Genomic DNA, 16,908 nt, shown 5'->3' on the forward strand with positions numbered 1-16,908 from the left:
ACAACTTCCTCCGGCAGATCCTTCCACTGACGGACCACTCGTATCCCTCTAAACCTTTCCTATCCGTGTCCCTGTCCGAGTGTCGTTAATGTACCTGCCTCGACCACTTCCTCCGGCAGCTCCTTCCACAGACGGAATACCCGTTCCCTCCAAACCTTTCCTATCTGTGTCCCTGTCCAGGTGTCGTTAATGTACCTGCCTCGACCAGTCCCTCCGGCAGCTCCTTCCACAGACGGACCACCCGTATCCCTCTAAACCTTTCCTATCCGTGTCCCTGTCCGAGTGTCGTTAATGTACCTGCCTCGACCACTTCCTCCGGCGGCTCCTTCCACAGACGGAATACCCGTTCCCTCCAAACCTTTCCTATCCGTGTCCCTGTCCGAGTGTCGTTAATGTACCTGCCTCGACCACTCCCTCCGGCAGCTCCTTCCACAGACGGACCATCCGTATCCCTCTAAACCATTCCTATCCGTGTCCCTGTCCGAGTGTCGTTAATGTACGTGCCTCGAGCACTTCCTCCGGCAGCTCCTTCCACAAACGTAATACCCGTTCCCTCCAAACCTTTCCTATCCGTGTCCCTGTCCGAGTGTAGTTAATGTACCCGCCTCGACCACATCCTCCGGCAGCTCCTCCCACAGTCGGACCACCCGTATCCCTCTAAACCTTTCCTATCCGTGTCCCTGTCCGAGTATCGTTAATGTACCTGCCTCGACCTCTTCCTCCGGCAGCTCCTTACACAGACCGACCACCCGTATCCCTCTAAACCTTTCCTATCCGTGTCCCTGTCCGAGTGTCGTTAATGTACCTGCCTCGAACACTTCCTCTGGCAGCTCCTTCCACAGACGGACCACCCGTATCCCTCTAAACCTTTCCTATCCGTGTCCCTGTCCGAGTGTCGTTAATGTACCTGCCTCGACCACGTCCTCCGGCAGCTCCTTCCATAGACGGACCACCCGTATCCCTCTACACCTTTCCTATCCGTGTCCCTGTCCGAGTGTCGTTAATGTACCCGCCTCGACCACATCCTCCGGCAGCTCTACCCACAGTCGGACCACCCATATCCCTCTAAACCTTTCCTATCCGTGTTCCTGTCCGGGTGTCGTTAATGTACCTGCCTCGGCCACTCCCTCTGGCAGCTCCTTCCACAGACGTACCACCCGTATCCCTCTAAACCTTTCCTATCCGTGTCCCTGTCCGAGTGTCGTTAATGTACCTGCCTCGACCACTTCCTCCGGCAGCTCCTTCCACAGACGGAATACCCGTTCCCTCCAAACCTTTCCTATCTGTGTCCCTGTCCGAGTGTCGTTAATGTACCTGCCTCGACCACGTCCTCCGGCAGCTCCTTCCATAGACGGACCACCCGTATCCCTCTACACCTTTCCTATCCGTGTCCCTGTCCGAGTGTCGTTAATGTACCCGCCTCGACCACATCCTCCGGCAGCTCTACCCACAGTCGGACCAACCATATCCCTCTAAACCTTTCCTATCCGTGTTCCTGTCCGGGTGTCGTTAATGTACCTGCCTCGGCCACTCCCTCTGGCAGCTCCTTCCACAGACGTACCACCCGTATCCCTCTAAACCTTTCCTATCCGTGTCCCTGTCCGAGTGTCGTTAATGTACCTGCCTCGACCACTTCCTCTGGCAGCTCCTTCCACAGACGGACCACCCGTATCCCTCTCAACCTTTCCTATCCGTGTCCCTTTCAGAGTGTCGTTAATGTACCTGCCTCGACCACTCCCTCCGGCATCTCCTTCCACAGACGGACCATCCGTATCCCTCTAAAGCTTTCCTATCCGTGTCCCTGTCCAAGTGTCGTTAATGTACCTGCCTCGAACACTTCCTCTGGCAGCTCCTTCCACAGACGGACCACCCGTATCCCTCTCAACCTTTCCTATCCGTGTCCCTGTCCGAGTGTCGTTAATGTAACTGCCTCGACCATTCCCTCCGGCAGCTCCTTCCACAGACGGACCACTCGTATCCCTCTAAACCTTTCCTATCCGTGTCCCTGTCCGAGTGTCGTTAATGTACCTGCCTCGACCACTCCCTCCGGCAGCTCCTTCACACAGACGGACCACCCGTATCCCTCTAAACCTTTCCTATCCGTGTCCCTGTCCGAGTGTCGTTAATGTACCTGCCTCGACCACATCCTCCGGCAGCTCCTTCCACAGACGGAATACCCGTTCCCTCCAAACCTTTCCTATCCGTGTCCCTGTCCGAGTGTCGTTAATGTACCTGCCTCGACCACTCCCTCCGGCAGCTCCTTCCACAGACGGACCATCCGTATCCCTCTAAACCTTTCCTATCCGTGTCCCTGTCCGATTGTCGTTAATGTACGTGCCTCGACCACTTCCTCCGGCAGCTGCTTCCACAGACGGAATACCCTTTCCCTCCAAACCTTTCCTATCCGTGTCCCTGTCCGAGTGTCGTTAATGTACCTGCCCCGACCACTTCCTCTGGCAGCTCCTTCCACAGACGTACCACCCGTATCCCTCTAAATCTTTCCTATCCGTGTCCCTGTCCGAGTGTCGTTGATGTACCTACCTCGACCACTTCCTCTGGCAGCTCCTTCCACAGACGGACCACCCGTATCCCTCTCAACCTTTCCTATCCGTGTCCCTGTCCGAGTGTCGTTAATGTAACTGCCTCGACCATTCCCTCCGGCAGCTCCTTCCACAGACGGACCACTCGTATCCCTCTAAACCTTTCCTATCCGTGTCCCTGTCCGAGTGTCGTTAATGTACCTGCCTCGACCACTCCCTCCGGCAGCTCCTTCCACAGACGGACCACCCGTATCCCTCTAAACCTTTCCTATCCGTGTCCCTGTCCGAGTGTCGTTAATGTACCTGCCTCGACCACATCCTCCGGCAGCTCCTTCCACAGACGGAATACCTGTTCCCTCCATACCTTTCCTAACCGTGTCCCTGTCCGAGTGTCGTTAATGTACCTGCCTCGACCACTCCCTCCGGCAGCTCCTTCCACAGACGGACCACCCATATCCCTCTAAACCTTTCCTATCCGTGTCCCTGTCCGAGTGTCGTTAATGTACCTGCCTCGACTACTTCCTCCGGCAGCTCCTTCCACAGACGGAATACCCGTTCCCTCCAAACCTTTCCTATCCGTGTCCCTGTCCGAGTATCGTTAATGTATCTGCCTCGACCACTTCCTCCGGCAGCTCCTTCCATAGACGGACCACCCGTATCCGTCTAAACCTTTCCTATCCGTGTCCCTCTCCGAGTGTCGTTAATGTACCTGCCTCGACCACATCCTCCGGCAGCTCCTCCCACAGTCGGACAACCCATATCCATCTAAACCTTTCCTATCCGTGTTCCTGTCAGGGTGTCGTTAATGTACCTGCCTCGACCACTCCCTCTGGCAGCTCCTTCCACAGACGTACCACCCGTATCCCTCTAAACCTTTCCTATCCGTGTCCCTGTCCGAGTGTCGTTAATGTACCTGCCTCGACAACTTCCTCCGGCAGATCCTTCCACTGACGGACCACTCGTATCCCTCTAAACCTTTCCTATCCGTGTCCCTGTCCGAGTGTCGTTAATGTACCTGCCTCGACCACTTCCTCCGGCAGCTCCTTCCACAGACGGAATACCCGTTCCCTCCAAACCTTTCCTATCTGTGTCCCTGTCCAGGTGTCGTTAATGTACCTGCCTCGACCACTTCCTCCGGCAGCTCCTTCCATAGACGGACCACCCGTATCCCTCTAACCCTTTCCTATCCGTGTCCCTGTCCGAGTGTCGTTAATGTACCCGCCTCGACCACATCCTCCGGCAGCTCCTCCCACAGTCGGACCACCCATATCCCTCTAAACCTTTCCTATCCGTGTCCCTTTCAGAGTGTCGTTAATGTACCTGCCTCGACCACTCCCTCCGGCATCTCCTTCCACAGACGGACCACCCGTATCCCTCTCAACCTTTCCTATCCGTGTCCCTGTCCAAGTGTCGTTAATGTACCTGCCTCGAACACTTCCTCTGGCAGCTCCTTCCACAGACGGACCACCCGTATCCCTCTAAACCTTTCCTATCCGTGTCCCTGTCCGAGTGTCGTTAATGTAACTGCCTCGACCACATCCTCCGGCAGCTCCTCCCACAGTCGGACAACCCATATCCATCTAAACCTTTCCTATCCGTGTTCCTGTCAGGGTGTCGTTAATGTACCTGCCTCGACCACTCCCTCTGGCAGCTCCTTCCACAGACGTACCACCCGTATCCCTCTAAACCTTTCCTATCCGTGTCCCTGTCCGAGTGTCGTTAATGTACCTGCCTCGACAACTTCCTCCGGCAGATCCTTCCACTGACGGACCACTCGTATCCCTCTAAACCTTTCCTATCCGTGTCCCTGTCCGAGTGTCGTTAATGTACCTGCCTCGACCACTTCCTCCGGCAGCTCCTTCCACAGACGGAATACCCGTTCCCTCCAAACCTTTCCTATCTGTGTCCCTGTCCAGGTGTCGTTAATGTACCTGCCTCGACCACTTCCTCCGGCAGCTCCTTCCATAGACGGACCACCCGTATCCCTCTAAACCTTTCCTATCCGTGTCCCTGTCCGAGTGTCGTTAATGTACCCGCCTCGACCACATCCTCCGGCAGCTCCTCCCACAGTCGGACCACCCATATTCCTCTAAACCTTTCCTATCCGTGTCCCTTTCAGAGTGTCGTTAATGTACCTGCCTCGACCACTCCCTCCGGCATCTCCTTCCACAGACGGACCACCCGTATCCCTCTCAACCTTTCCTATCCGTGTCCCTGTCCAAGTGTCGTTAATGTACCTGCCTCGAACACTTCCTCTGGCAGCTCCTTCCACAGACGGACCACCCGTATCCCTCTAAACCTTTCCTATCCGTGTCCCTGTCCGAGTGTCGTTAATGTAACTGCCTCGACCACTCCCTCCGGCAGCTCCTTCCACAGACGGACCACTCGTATCCCTCTAAACCTTTCCTATCCGTGTCCCTGTCGGAGTGTCGTTAATGTACCTGCCTCGACCACTCCCTCCGGCTGCTCCTTCCACAGACGGACCACCCGTATCCCTCTAAACCTTTCCTATCCGTGTCCCTGTCCGAGTGTCGTTAATGTACCTGCCTCGACCACTTCCTCCGGCGGCTCCTTCCACAGACGGAATACCGTTCCCTCCAAACCTTTCCTATCCGTGTCCCTGTCCGAGTGTCGTTAATGTACCTGCCTCGACCACTCTCTCCCGCAGCTCCTTCCACAGACGGACCATCCGTATCCCTCTAAACCTTTCCTATCCGTGTCCCTGTCCGATTGTCGTTAATGTACGTGCCTCGACCACTTCCTCCGGCAGCTGCTTCCACAGACGGAATACCCGTTCCCTCCAAACCTTTCCTATCCGTGTCCCTGTCCGAGTGTCGTTAATGTACCTGCCCCGACCACTTCCTCTGGCAGCTCCTTCCACAGACGTACCACCCGTATCCCTCTAAACCTTTCCTATCCGTGTCCCTGTCCGAGTGTCGTTAACGTACCTACCTCGACCACTTCCTCTGGCAGCTCCTTCCACAGACGGACCACCCGTATCCCTCTCAACCTTTCCTATCGGTGTCCCTGTCCGAGTGTCGTTAATGTAACTGTTTCGACCATTCCCTCCGGCAGCTCCTTCCACAGACGGACCACTCGTATCCCTCTAAACCTTTCCTATCCGTGTCCCTGTCCGAGTGTCGTTAATGTACCTGCCTCGACCACTCCCTCCGGCAGCTCCTTCCACAGACGGACCACCCGTATCCCTCTAAACCTTTCCTATCCGTGTCCCTGTCCGAGTGTCGTTAATGTACCTGCCTCGACCACATCCTCCGGCAGCTCCTTCCACAGACGGAATACCCGTTCCCTCCATACCTTTCCTATCCGTGTCCTTGTCCGAGTGTCGTTAATGTACCTGCCTCGACCACTCCCTCCGGCAGCTCCTTCCACATACGGACCACCCGTATCCCTCTAAACCTTTCCTATCCGTGTCCCTGTCCGAGTGTCGTTAATGTACCTGCCTCGACCACTTCCTCCGGCAGCTCCTTCCACAGACGGAATACACGTTCCCTCCAAACCTTTCCTATCCGTGTCCCTGTCCGAGTGTCGTTAATGTACCTGCCTCGACCACTTTCTCCGGCAGCTCCTTCCACTGACGGACCACCCGTATCCCTCTGAACCTTTCCTATCCGTGTCCCTGTCCGAGTGTCGTTAATGTACCTGCCTCGACCACTTCCTCCGGCAGCTCCTTCCACAGACGGACCCACCCGTATCCCTCTAAACCTTTCCTGTCCGTGTCCCTGTCCGAGTGTCGTTAATGTACCTGCCTCGACCACTCCCTCCGGCTGCTCCTTCCACAGACGGACCACCCGTATCCCTCTAAACCTTTCCTATCCGTGTCCCTGTCCGAGTGTCGTTAATGTACCTGCCTCGACCACTTCCTCCGGCGGCTCCTTCCACAGACGGAATACCGTTCCCTCCAAACCTTTCCTATCCGTGTCCCTGTCCGAGTGTCGTTAATGTACCTGCCTCGACCACTCTCTCCCGCAGCTCCTTCCACAGACGGACCATCCGTATCCCTCTAAACCTTTCCTATCCGTGTCCCTGTCCGATTGTCGTTAATGTACGTGCCTCGACCACTTCCTCCGGCAGCTGCTTCCACAGACGGAATACCCGTTCCCTCCAAACCTTTCCTATCCGTGTCCCTGTCCGAGTGTCGTTAATGTACCTGCCCCGACCACTTCCTCTGGCAGCTCCTTCCACAGACGTACCACCCGTATCCCTCTAAACCTTTCCTATCCGTGTCCCTGTCCGAGTGTCGTTAACGTACCTACCTCGACCACTTCCTCTGGCAGCTCCTTCCACAGACGGACCACCCGTATCCCTCTCAACCTTTCCTATCGGTGTCCCTGTCCGAGTGTCGTTAATGTAACTGTTTCGACCATTCCCTCCGGCAGCTCCTTCCACAGACGGACCACTCGTATCCCTCTAAACCTTTCCTATCCGTGTCCCTGTCCGAGTGTCGTTAATGTACCTGCCTCGACCACTCCCTCCGGCAGCTCCTTCCACAGACGGACCACCCGTATCCCTCTAAACCTTTCCTATCCGTGTCCCTGTCCGAGTGTCGTTAATGTACCTGCCTCGACCACATCCTCCGGCAGCTCCTTCCACAGACGGAATACCCGTTCCCTCCATACCTTTCCTATCCGTGTCCCTGTCCGAGTGTCGTTAATGTACCTGCCTCGACCACTCCCTCCGGCAGCTCCTTCCACATACGGACCACCCGTATCCCTCTAAACCTTTCCTATCCGTGTCCCTGTCCGAGTGTCGTTAATGTACCTGCCTCGACCACTTCCTCCGGCAGCTCCTTCCACAGACGGAATACACGTTCCCTCCAAACCTTTCCTATCCGTGTCCCTGTCCGAGTGTCGTTAATGTACCTGCCTCGACCACTTTCTCCGGCAGCTCCTTCCACTGACGGACCACCCGTATCCCTCTGAACCTTTCCTATCCGTGTCCCTGTCCGAGTGTCGTTAATGTACCTGCCTCGACCACTTCCTCCGGCAGCTCCTTCCACAGACGGACCCACCCGTATCCCTCTAAACCTTTCCTGTCCGTGTCCCTGTCCGAGTGTCGTTAATGTACCTGCATCGATCACTTCCTCTGGCAGTTCCTTCCACAGACGGACCACCCTCTGTGTGAAAAATTTTCCCATCGGGTCCCCTATTAAATCTCTAAAACCTGTGCCCTATGATTCAAGATTCCCCCCTACGCTCCAGGGAATGAAGTCCCTGCCTGCCCGACCTCTCTCCGTAACTCATCCACTCGAGTCCCGGCGACACCCTCGTAAATCCCCGTGAGCTCCCGCCTCTGGTACACGGTGCCCTGTCCGACGATGGCGGTCATGTTAAACGCCGCCTTCACCGCCCCGTCTGCCTGTGACCCGACTTCCAGGAAACCATAAATCTAGGAAAATCTAGGAATCTAGGAATAATGGTACATAGTTCCCTGAAGGTGGAATCTCATGTGGATAGGGTGGTGAAGAATGCTTTTGGTAGTCTGGCCTTTATAAATCAGAGCATTGAGTATAGGAGTTGGGATGTAATGTTAAAATTGTACAAGGCATTGGTGAGGCCGAATTTGGAGTATTGTGTACAGTTCTGGTCACCGAATTATAGGAAAGATGTCAACAAAATAGAGAGAGTACAGAGGAGATTTACTAGAATGTCACCTGGGTTTCATCACCTAAGTTACAGGGAAAGGCTGAACAAGTTAGGTCTTTATTCTTTGGAGCGTAGAAGGTTGAGGGGGGACTTGATAGAGATATTTAAAATTATAGGGGTGTAGAGTTGACGTGGATTGGCTTTTTCCATTGAGAGTAGGGGAGATTCAGACAAGAGGGCATGAGTTGAGAGTTAAGGGGCAAAAGTTTAGGGGCAACACGAGATGGAATTTCTTTACCCAGAGAGTGGTAGCAGCTTCCAGTAAAAGTGGTAGAGGCAGGTTCGATTCTGTCATTAAAAAAATGGACAGGAAAGGAATAGAGGGATATGGATTGAGTGTAGGTCGGTGGGACTAGGTGAGAGTAAGCGTTCGGCACGGACTAGAAGGGCCGAGATGGCCTGTTTCCATGCATTAATTGTTATATGGTTATAAACCAAAACTTGGTGTGTTCCGTTAATCGAAGGCTAAAGTTCTCCGTCTCTCACCCTTCCCTCTTTCACCCCTCTCCGCCTCTCACCCTGTCCATGTCTCACTCTCTCTGTCTCTGCCCCTCTCTGTTTTCCACCCTTCTCTGCCTTCCCTGCCCGACCTCTCTCATCTCCTGCCTCTCACCTCTCTCTCCCCATCTGACTCTCATGTCTCTCCCTCGATCAACTGTCCTCTGCCACCTCTCTTCATTCTCCCCCTTCCCTACCCCCATCTCTCTCCCACCCAACCCCTCTCTTCCTCACCCATTGCCCCCCTTCTCTTCCTCCCTGTCTGGGTCTCCCCACCTCCGCCTACCCCAATACCCACTCTTTCTCACCCCTCTCTCTTCCCCGGCCATCTCCACCTATGCCCCTCCCTCCCTCTCTCTCTCTCCTCTCTGTCTCTCACCCCATTTCTCTTTGTCTCTCCCCCCCACCCTCCTCTCCTCTCTTTCCGTCTGGCTCTCTCCCCCCTCCCATGCTCCCTCCGCTCTGTCCCTCCGCCAAAAACCGAATCTCGAAGAGGTTTGTCAGCGGGATCACGGTGATCTTGCTGGTCAACTGCCTGGTCTCGCTGGTGATGTCCGTCCTCACGGCCATCGCCAACTGCAGGGACCTCGAGTGCTGCGCCGCACAGCCTCCGGTGGTGAGTGGGATCTTCCTGTGCACGGGGTGTGTGTGTGTGTGTGTGTGTGTGTGTGTGTGTGTGTGTGTGTGTGTGTTTGTGTGTGTGTGTGTGTGTGTGTGTGTGTGTGTGTGTGTGTGTGTGTGTGTGTGTGTGTGTGAGCGGCGAGGGATGGGGCATGGGGACAAGAGATGGGGGAGGTGAACAGCGTGGGGAGGGAACAAGAGAGTGGAGGGGTAGAGAGAGATGGGGGCAGAAAAGGAATAAAAGGGTGGGGAGAGGGGTGGAAAGAGGAGGATGGGTGGAGGGGGTGGAGACAGGAGGATAGGGTGGGGAGAGGGGAGGAGAGAGGAGTTTAGGGTGGAGAGAGGATGATGGGGTGGGGAGAGGAGGATAGGGTGGAGGGGTGGAGAGAGGATAGGGTGGGAAGGGTGGAGAGAGGAGGATAGGGTGGAGAGGGGTGGAGAGAGGAGGATAGGGTGGGAAGAGGGGTGGAGAAAGGAGGATAGGGTGGAGAGGGGTGGAGAGAGGAGGATAGGGTGGAGAGGGGTGGAGAGAGGATGATGGGGTGGGGAGAGGAGGATAGGGTGGAGAGGGGTGGAGAGAGGATGATGGGGTGGGGAGAGGAGGATAGGGTGGGAAGAGGGGTGGAGAGAGGAGGATAGGGTGGACGGGGTGGAGAGAGGAGGATAGGGTGGGAAGAGGGGAGGAGGATAGGGTGGAGAGGGGTGGAGAGAGGATAGGGTGGGGAGAGGAGGATAGGGTGAGGAGAGAGAGGTGGGGGAAGAGATGAAGAGAGAAGAGGGGACAGAGGGGACTGAGAGGGTCTCATCTCCTCTCCTCACTTTATCTTTCTTCCCTCATCGATCTGACCCCTCCCTCTCCCCCACCCTGCAGAAAATGGTGGTGATCCGCGCCAACCAGCCCACACCGCCAGACCTCGCCTCCGTCTTCTCCGGCAAGCCGGCGCCCACTCCTGCCTTTGACGGGCCCCAGTGACGACACGTCCCCCTACTCTACGGGACAGCCTGAAGGATTCGGGCCGAACGATCTGAGGCTCAGCCCGAAAGAAAAGTCAAAGCAGGACTTTCGAGACTGAGGAGGGGAGGGGAGGGTAACGGTGCTAGCCTCTTCCCGTAGTCACATTCCTCCCCCGTGGGAACCCCGCAGTTCCATCTCCCTTGTTACGAGCCGCCCTCTCCCACCCTCGGCTCCCGTTACTCCTGAAACACTCCGCTCTCTGTCCCCTCGCTCTCCCCTCTATCACCGCCCATTTCACCCTGGCTGGCGGCCATTTTGTGATGGTTACCATTGACAACCGCTCTCCCCGCATCATAGAATGGGGCAAACCCTTTTCCTCACCTTCCACTCACTTCCCTCCCTGTTTATTCAATCTCAACTCCTCATCCCTCCTCTCCTTCCCCTCGGTGCCCGCTCTCACATCTCTCCATTTAACATTCTGCCGACTGCCATTGTGTGACAGTCAGACCCTCCTTCCCACTCCCTCACACTCACCATCTTGTCACCCTCCTTCCCATCCCATCACTCGCAAACCCCTTCCCTCCCTCCCCTCGCTCTCCTCTCCCCGCCATCTCGACGCTCTGCATCGTATGCTGGTTGGGGCTGCCATGTTGCGATGCCAATCTTCACCTCTCCTCATCGCCCTCTTTCTCTCTCTCTGGTACCCAGTGAGTCACTCCCGTACTCACCCCGTCACTCCTGACACCCTTTCCCCTCTCTGGCCCCTTGCCCTTTCTCCCGCCATCCACCACATTTTGGTGAACATTTTCTGATGGGAAATTTCGCTCCCCCACCCAATCCCTTCTCCCCAGTCCGTTGAGTGAGTCGCTCCCCTCTCCCTCGTTGAGACAATGATCTCCCCGATCCATCAGCCCTGACCGCGTCCCCGACCCCCGCTCCCCCTTTCTCCTTCCCACGCCCCACTTTTTTGCTGCTCGTCTTATTTGTGAAGGAAATGTCACCACCCATTCATCCCCCACTATTGAAAACGTCACTCCCCCACACCCCACATCCTGTCCAATCAGACCACTCCCTCCCGTCCCATCATTTCCCCTCTCTCCCCGTCCCATCACTCCCGCTCCCTTCCAGTCGTTTCACTCCTCCTCACCCCGTCGTTGTCTTCTCCATGTCGGCCTCCAGTTTGTGACAGGGACTTTCGCCCCTCCCCTCTCCGTCCCCTATTGAGTCAGTGACTTCGCCGCGCTCACCGTCTCATCAGTCCACTCCTCGTCCTGTCACTCCTCTTCCTCCCAAACCCCTCACCCCTCCTCCCCAAAACTCACATGTATATGTGTATGTGCGAATATCTGAGATATATACATTAGTTTATTCAATGACAACATTATTAGAATTAGAACATATATACAATATGGAGGACGATATAAAACACAAATTAAAATACTGTTATTACAATCAATAACACACTCGATCCCGGGATTGTATCCATGGGCACCGCATGTTCCTTGGCCATAGATTCTGAGTGTGACAGTGGCCATTGTAAGTCAGTGTCTCACTCCATCCCTGGCGGCCACATTAACCAAGGATTCGCCCGTTTTAAATCAGCGCGTCCCTCCCTCTCTTGTGCTCACTTCTACCAAAGCAGTCACTCCCTCCCCAGCGGCCATTTCCAGTGAAGCGTCGGACATCCCACCTCTCCCGCATATTGACAGCGGCTCCCTGACGCCCGCGAATTATATACAATATCCCGCAAATCGTTTTTTTATTTTGAGAACGAGAGAGAGAGAGAATTGAATACTCTGCCATGGCAGAGTAAAAAAATATAAAACGTACTTCACCCCAGACTACACTAAAGTGTTCCCCTGCCTAATAGGGGTCAGGAATAATGACAGTGTTGCTCGCTGCCCTGTCTGCAACATTGTGTTTTCTATTGCCCATGGGGGGTGGGGTGTTAAATCACTGTTGAGGTGAGTTTAACGGGTGTCATTCGTTCATTAGCAGAGCAAACGCTATTTAAACTAGCTGGCTAGCCGCTAAGGAGCTACTCTATTGCAGACATCCCACCTCTCCCGGGAGTTCCGGGAGTCTCCCACAAATTGATGGTGCCTGCTTCCCTGAAATTTTTGTGTCTGACCCAGGGAGTGTGTGATGGGACGGTGTGGAGGAAGATTCACTGTGTCTGACCCAGGGAGTGTGTGATGGGACAGTGCGGAGGGAGATTCACTCTGTGTCTGACCCCGGGAGTGTGTGATGGGACGGTGTGGAGGGAGATTCATTCTGCGTCTGACCCCGGGAGTGTGTGATGGGACGGTGTGGAGGGAGATTCACTCTGCGTCTGACCCCGGGAGTGTGTGATGGGACGGTGCGGAGGGAGATTCACTCTGCGTCTGACCCCGGGAGTGTGTGATGGGACGGTGCGGAGGGAGATTCACTCTGCGTCTGACCCCGGGAGTGTGTGATGGGACGGTGCGGAGGGAGATTCACTCTGCGTCTGACCCCGGGAGTGTGTGATGGGACGGTGCGGAGGGAGATTCACTCTGCGTCTGACCCCGGGAGTGTGTGATGGGACGGTGCGGAGGGAGATTCACTCTGCGTCTGACCCCGGGAGTGTGTGATGGGACGGTGCGGAGGGAGATTCACTCTGCGTCTGACCCCGGGAGTGTGTGATGGGACGGTGCGGAGGGAGATTCACTCTGCGTCTGACCCCGGGAGTGTGTGATGGGACGGTGTGGAGGGAGATTCACTCTGCGTCTGACCCCGGGAGTGTGTGATGGGACGGTGTGGAGGGAGATTCACTCTGTGTCTGACCCCGGGAGTGTGTGATGGGACGGTGTGGAGGGAGATTCACTCTGTGTCTGACTCCGGGAGTGTGTGATGGGACGGTGCGGAGGGAGATTCACTCTGTGTCTTCCCGTTGAGTCAGTGACTTCGCCACGCTCACCGTCTCATCAGTCCACTCCTCGTCCCATCACTCCTCTTCCTCCCAAACCCCTCACCCCTCCTCCCCAAAACCCACATGTATATGTGTATGTGCGAATAGATAGATAGATAGATAGATAATTTATTCATCCCCATGGGGAAATTCAACTTTTTTCCAATGTCCCATACACTTGTTGTAGCAAAACTAATTACATACAATACTTAACTCAGTAAAAAAAATGTGATATGCATCTAAATCACCATCTCAAAAAGCATTAATAATAGCTTTAAAAAGTTCTTAAGTCCTGGCGGTAGAATTGAGATATATCTGAGATATATACATTAGTTTAATAAATGACAACATTATTAGAATTAAAACATATATACAATACCCAAGACTATATAAAACACAAATTAAAATACTGTTATTACAATCAATAACATACACGATCCCGGAATTGTATCCATGGGCACCGCATGTTCCTTCGCCATCGATTCTGAGTGCGACAGTGGCCATTGTAAGTCAGTGTCTCACTCCATCCCTGGCGGACACATTAACCAAGGATTCGCCCGTTTCAAATCAGCGCGTCCCTCCCTCTCTTGTGCTCACTTCTACCAAAGCCGTCACTCCCTCCCCAGCGGCCATTTCAAGTGAAGCGTCGGATATCCCACCTCTCCCGGGAGTTCCGGGAGTCTCCCGCATATTGATGGTGCCTGCTTCCCTGAAATGAGATTTTGCAGGGTGGGATTAATTGAGTGATGGAATGGTGCAGACGGAGCTTCACTGTGTGTTTGGCATTGCAAGTGTGTGATGGGACGGTGTGGAGGGAGATTCACTCTGTGTCTGACCCCGGGAGTGTGTGATGGGACGGTGTGGAGGGAAATTCACTCTGTGTCAGGTCCTGGGTGTGAGTAAATTTACAAATTTAAATTAAACAATGTGTGAGCTGCTGACGTGCGGGAATAAATAAGCTGCTCCCGACTCACTCACAGTCACACACAATTAACTGACCGGCGAGAACCAGTGACCGGTTGAATAATCAGTCCGGTTTCTCACCGTCACTCTGCATCGGGGAACCTATGATTATAAAATCACACTTCAGTCCACTGTGGCCGGGATGTTAATCAAGGCTGTTCACAAGTCTCCAAACGAATCCACGGTGAGTTTGCAGTTCCCTGCCTCCGTATCTCCCAGTCCCCAGTCTCTCTCTCTCTCCCTCTCCCTCTCCCTCTCCCTCTCCCTCTCCCTCTCCCTCTCCCTCACATCATTATATCGGCCAGACTACCGAATGCACCGTCCTCAGCAAAGGGAGCAAAAGGATTCTCTCCCGGGATCATCGCCCCCACCCCGGGACACCGGTGTCCCAGACTGAGCCCCGGACCCCCGGGCTCTTCCTGTCTGGGTAATTCCCCAGGGTGTCACGTGGGAAGTATCGCGCACGCACATCCGGCGGAAGCTGCCCTGCCGGACAACAGGCGGAGACACGTCACTGCGGGACCGCTGCGAGCGACGCACAGAGCGCGGGGCCCGAGCCGGTTCCGTTAAAACCGTTGGGAATCAGCCCCGGCGCGCGGCCGTTAAAGGTAAGGGCGGGAGTTAAAGGGGAGGGCGGGGAGTCGGCCAAATGTCCCCATCCCGCGGGCGGGGATGTTCACACATTCCGATGTTCAGATCCACTGTCAGTCCGGGTCTGACTCCGTGCAGAGATCTCAGTTCCTTCTCCCCGGTCTCGCTGAACCGATTGTACCCCAGCCTGAAACAGATGGGAGAATAAAGATGAAATAAACAGATTACACAACAGTGTCAGTAACAGGGGACCGGGGTTAATGTTTCAACAACACTCACAGACAAATATCACCAGAAAACCCGCGGATCCGCTGATATTTTATCACATTGAACATTAACACAAACACTCACCGGATCCACCCCAGACTCGGGTGGGTCAGTATGAGGCGGCGGAGAGCGGGGACAGATCGGTCTGTCAGCGAGTTAAATCTCAGGTGCAGATCCGTCAGTGATGGTTTTGTACTGAGAGCGGAGACGAGATCCTCGGCACCAGAATCTCTGAGACCGACACGGAACAGCCTGGAGATGAGAGAGAGTGAGGGTGAAGGACACAGAGAGACAGGAGACGGTACAAATCCCCAGTGTTTATCAGTAACACAATTACTGATCACATTAATGTTCAGTGTCAGACACCCAGTGACTAATCACAGTCTCCCACAGTCTGGTACTTACACCAGTGTCTGTATTTTACACTCCGGGTTCCTCAGAGCCGCAGACACCAGTTTCACTCCTGAATCTCCCAGTTCATTATAACTCAGGTTCAGGTCCGTCAGTGATGGGATTGTACTGAGAGCGGAGACGAGATCCTCGGCACCAGAATCTGTGAGACCGACACCCCTCAGCCTGGAGATGAGAGAGAGTGAGGGTGAAGGTCACGGAGAGACAGGAGACGGTACAAATCCCCAGTGTTTATCAGTAACACAATTACTGATTTTTTTTTCTTCAGCACGACTGCGCAAGTCGGCCAGTGAGAACAACGAGAAGTGTTTAAAAGGAGGACAGATTTACAGAGCGAGCGTCAGAGGAGCGGGAGACAGAGTAGGAAGGCTTTGGCTCAACGGTGCTTCAGCGATAAAGGGTCGAGGCGAGGTAGGTTATCTGTTTACAATACAGACAGAGAGTATGTGTGTGAGGCTGGTTTTCTGTGCTCGGTGTCAGATGTGGGAGATCCTGGAGACTCCCAGCCTCCTGGACGGCAACATCTGCACCCGGTGTGTCGAGCTGCAGCTCCTTAGGGACCGAGTTAGGGAACTGGAGATGCAGCTCGATGACCTTCGTCTGGTCAGGGAGAGTGAGGAGGTGATAGAGAGGAGTTACAGGCAGGTGGTCACACCGGGGACACGGGAGACTGAAGAAGTGGGTCACAGTCAGGAGAGGGACGGGCAATAAGCAGATACTAGAGAGTACCCCTGTGGCTGTACCCCTTGACAATAAATACTCCTGTTCGAGTACTGCCGGAGGGGGGTGGCCTATGGGTTGGGGAGCATCAGTGTCAGTGCCTCTGGCACAGAGTCTGGCCCTGTGGCTCAGGAGGGCAGGAAAAGGAAGAGGAAGGCAGCAGAGATAGGGGACTATAGTCAGGGGATCAGACAGATGATTCTGTGGTGGCAGGAAGGAAACTCGGATGGTAGTTTGCCTCATAGGTGCCAGGGTCTGGGATGTTTCTGATCACGTCCAAGATATCCTGCGGTGAGAGAGAGAACAGCCAGAGGTCGTGGTACATATTGGTACCAGTGACATAGGAAAAGGGAAGAGGTCCTGAAAGTAGACTACAAGGAGTTAGGAAGGAAGTTGAGAAGCAGGACCTCAGAGGTAGTGATCTTGGAATTACTGCCTGTGCCACGTGACAGTGAGAATAAGATTAGGATGAGGTGGAGGATAAACGCATTGACTGAGGGATTGGAGCAGGATGCAGGGATTCAGATTTCTGGATCATTGGGACCTCTTTTGGGGCAGGAGTGACCTGCACAAAAAGGATGGGTTGCACTTGAATCCCTGGAGGACCAATATCCTGGCAGGAATGTTTGCTAAGGCTAATGGGGAGAGTTTAAACAAGAATTGCTGGGGGGAGGGAACCAAATTGATGTGATGGAGGAGAGGGAGGTTGGCTCACAAATAGAGAGAATTTGGAGACAGTGTGAAAGGGAG

General features: G+C 54.5%; 1 protein-coding gene and 1 long non-coding RNA gene across 3 annotated transcripts in view; both read right to left on the bottom strand.

The window, feature by feature from the left end:
- Window positions 1-11,624: 11,624 nt before the first annotated feature.
- Window positions 11,625-14,401, bottom strand: LOC140722451 (uncharacterized). The gene is made up of 2 exons (XR_012097624.1): window positions 13,866-14,401; window positions 11,625-12,338 (listed from the first exon to the last, which is right to left on the bottom strand). It is a non-coding gene; the product is annotated as an uncharacterized lncRNA (long non-coding RNA).
- Window positions 14,402-14,461: 60 nt separating this feature from the next.
- LOC140722435 (NACHT, LRR and PYD domains-containing protein 3-like) overlaps window positions 14,462-16,908 on the bottom strand; it is a 46,303-nt gene continuing 43,856 nt past the window's right edge. For both annotated transcript variants that reach the window (XM_073037177.1, XM_073037178.1), the window contains exons 8-10: window positions 15,433-15,603; window positions 15,112-15,279; window positions 14,462-14,947 (exon numbers count right to left, since the gene is read on the bottom strand). In XM_073037177.1, the coding sequence (XP_072893278.1) occupies window positions 14,791-14,947; window positions 15,112-15,279; window positions 15,433-15,603 (496 nt within the window). In that variant the 3' untranslated portion in view covers window positions 14,462-14,790. The remainder of the gene's footprint in view (window positions 14,948-15,111; window positions 15,280-15,432; window positions 15,604-16,908) is intronic.

Source organism: Hemitrygon akajei, unplaced genomic scaffold (assembly GCF_048418815.1).
Source record: "Hemitrygon akajei unplaced genomic scaffold, sHemAka1.3 Scf000077, whole genome shotgun sequence".
NCBI lineage: Eukaryota > Metazoa > Chordata > Chondrichthyes > Myliobatiformes > Dasyatidae > Hemitrygon > Hemitrygon akajei.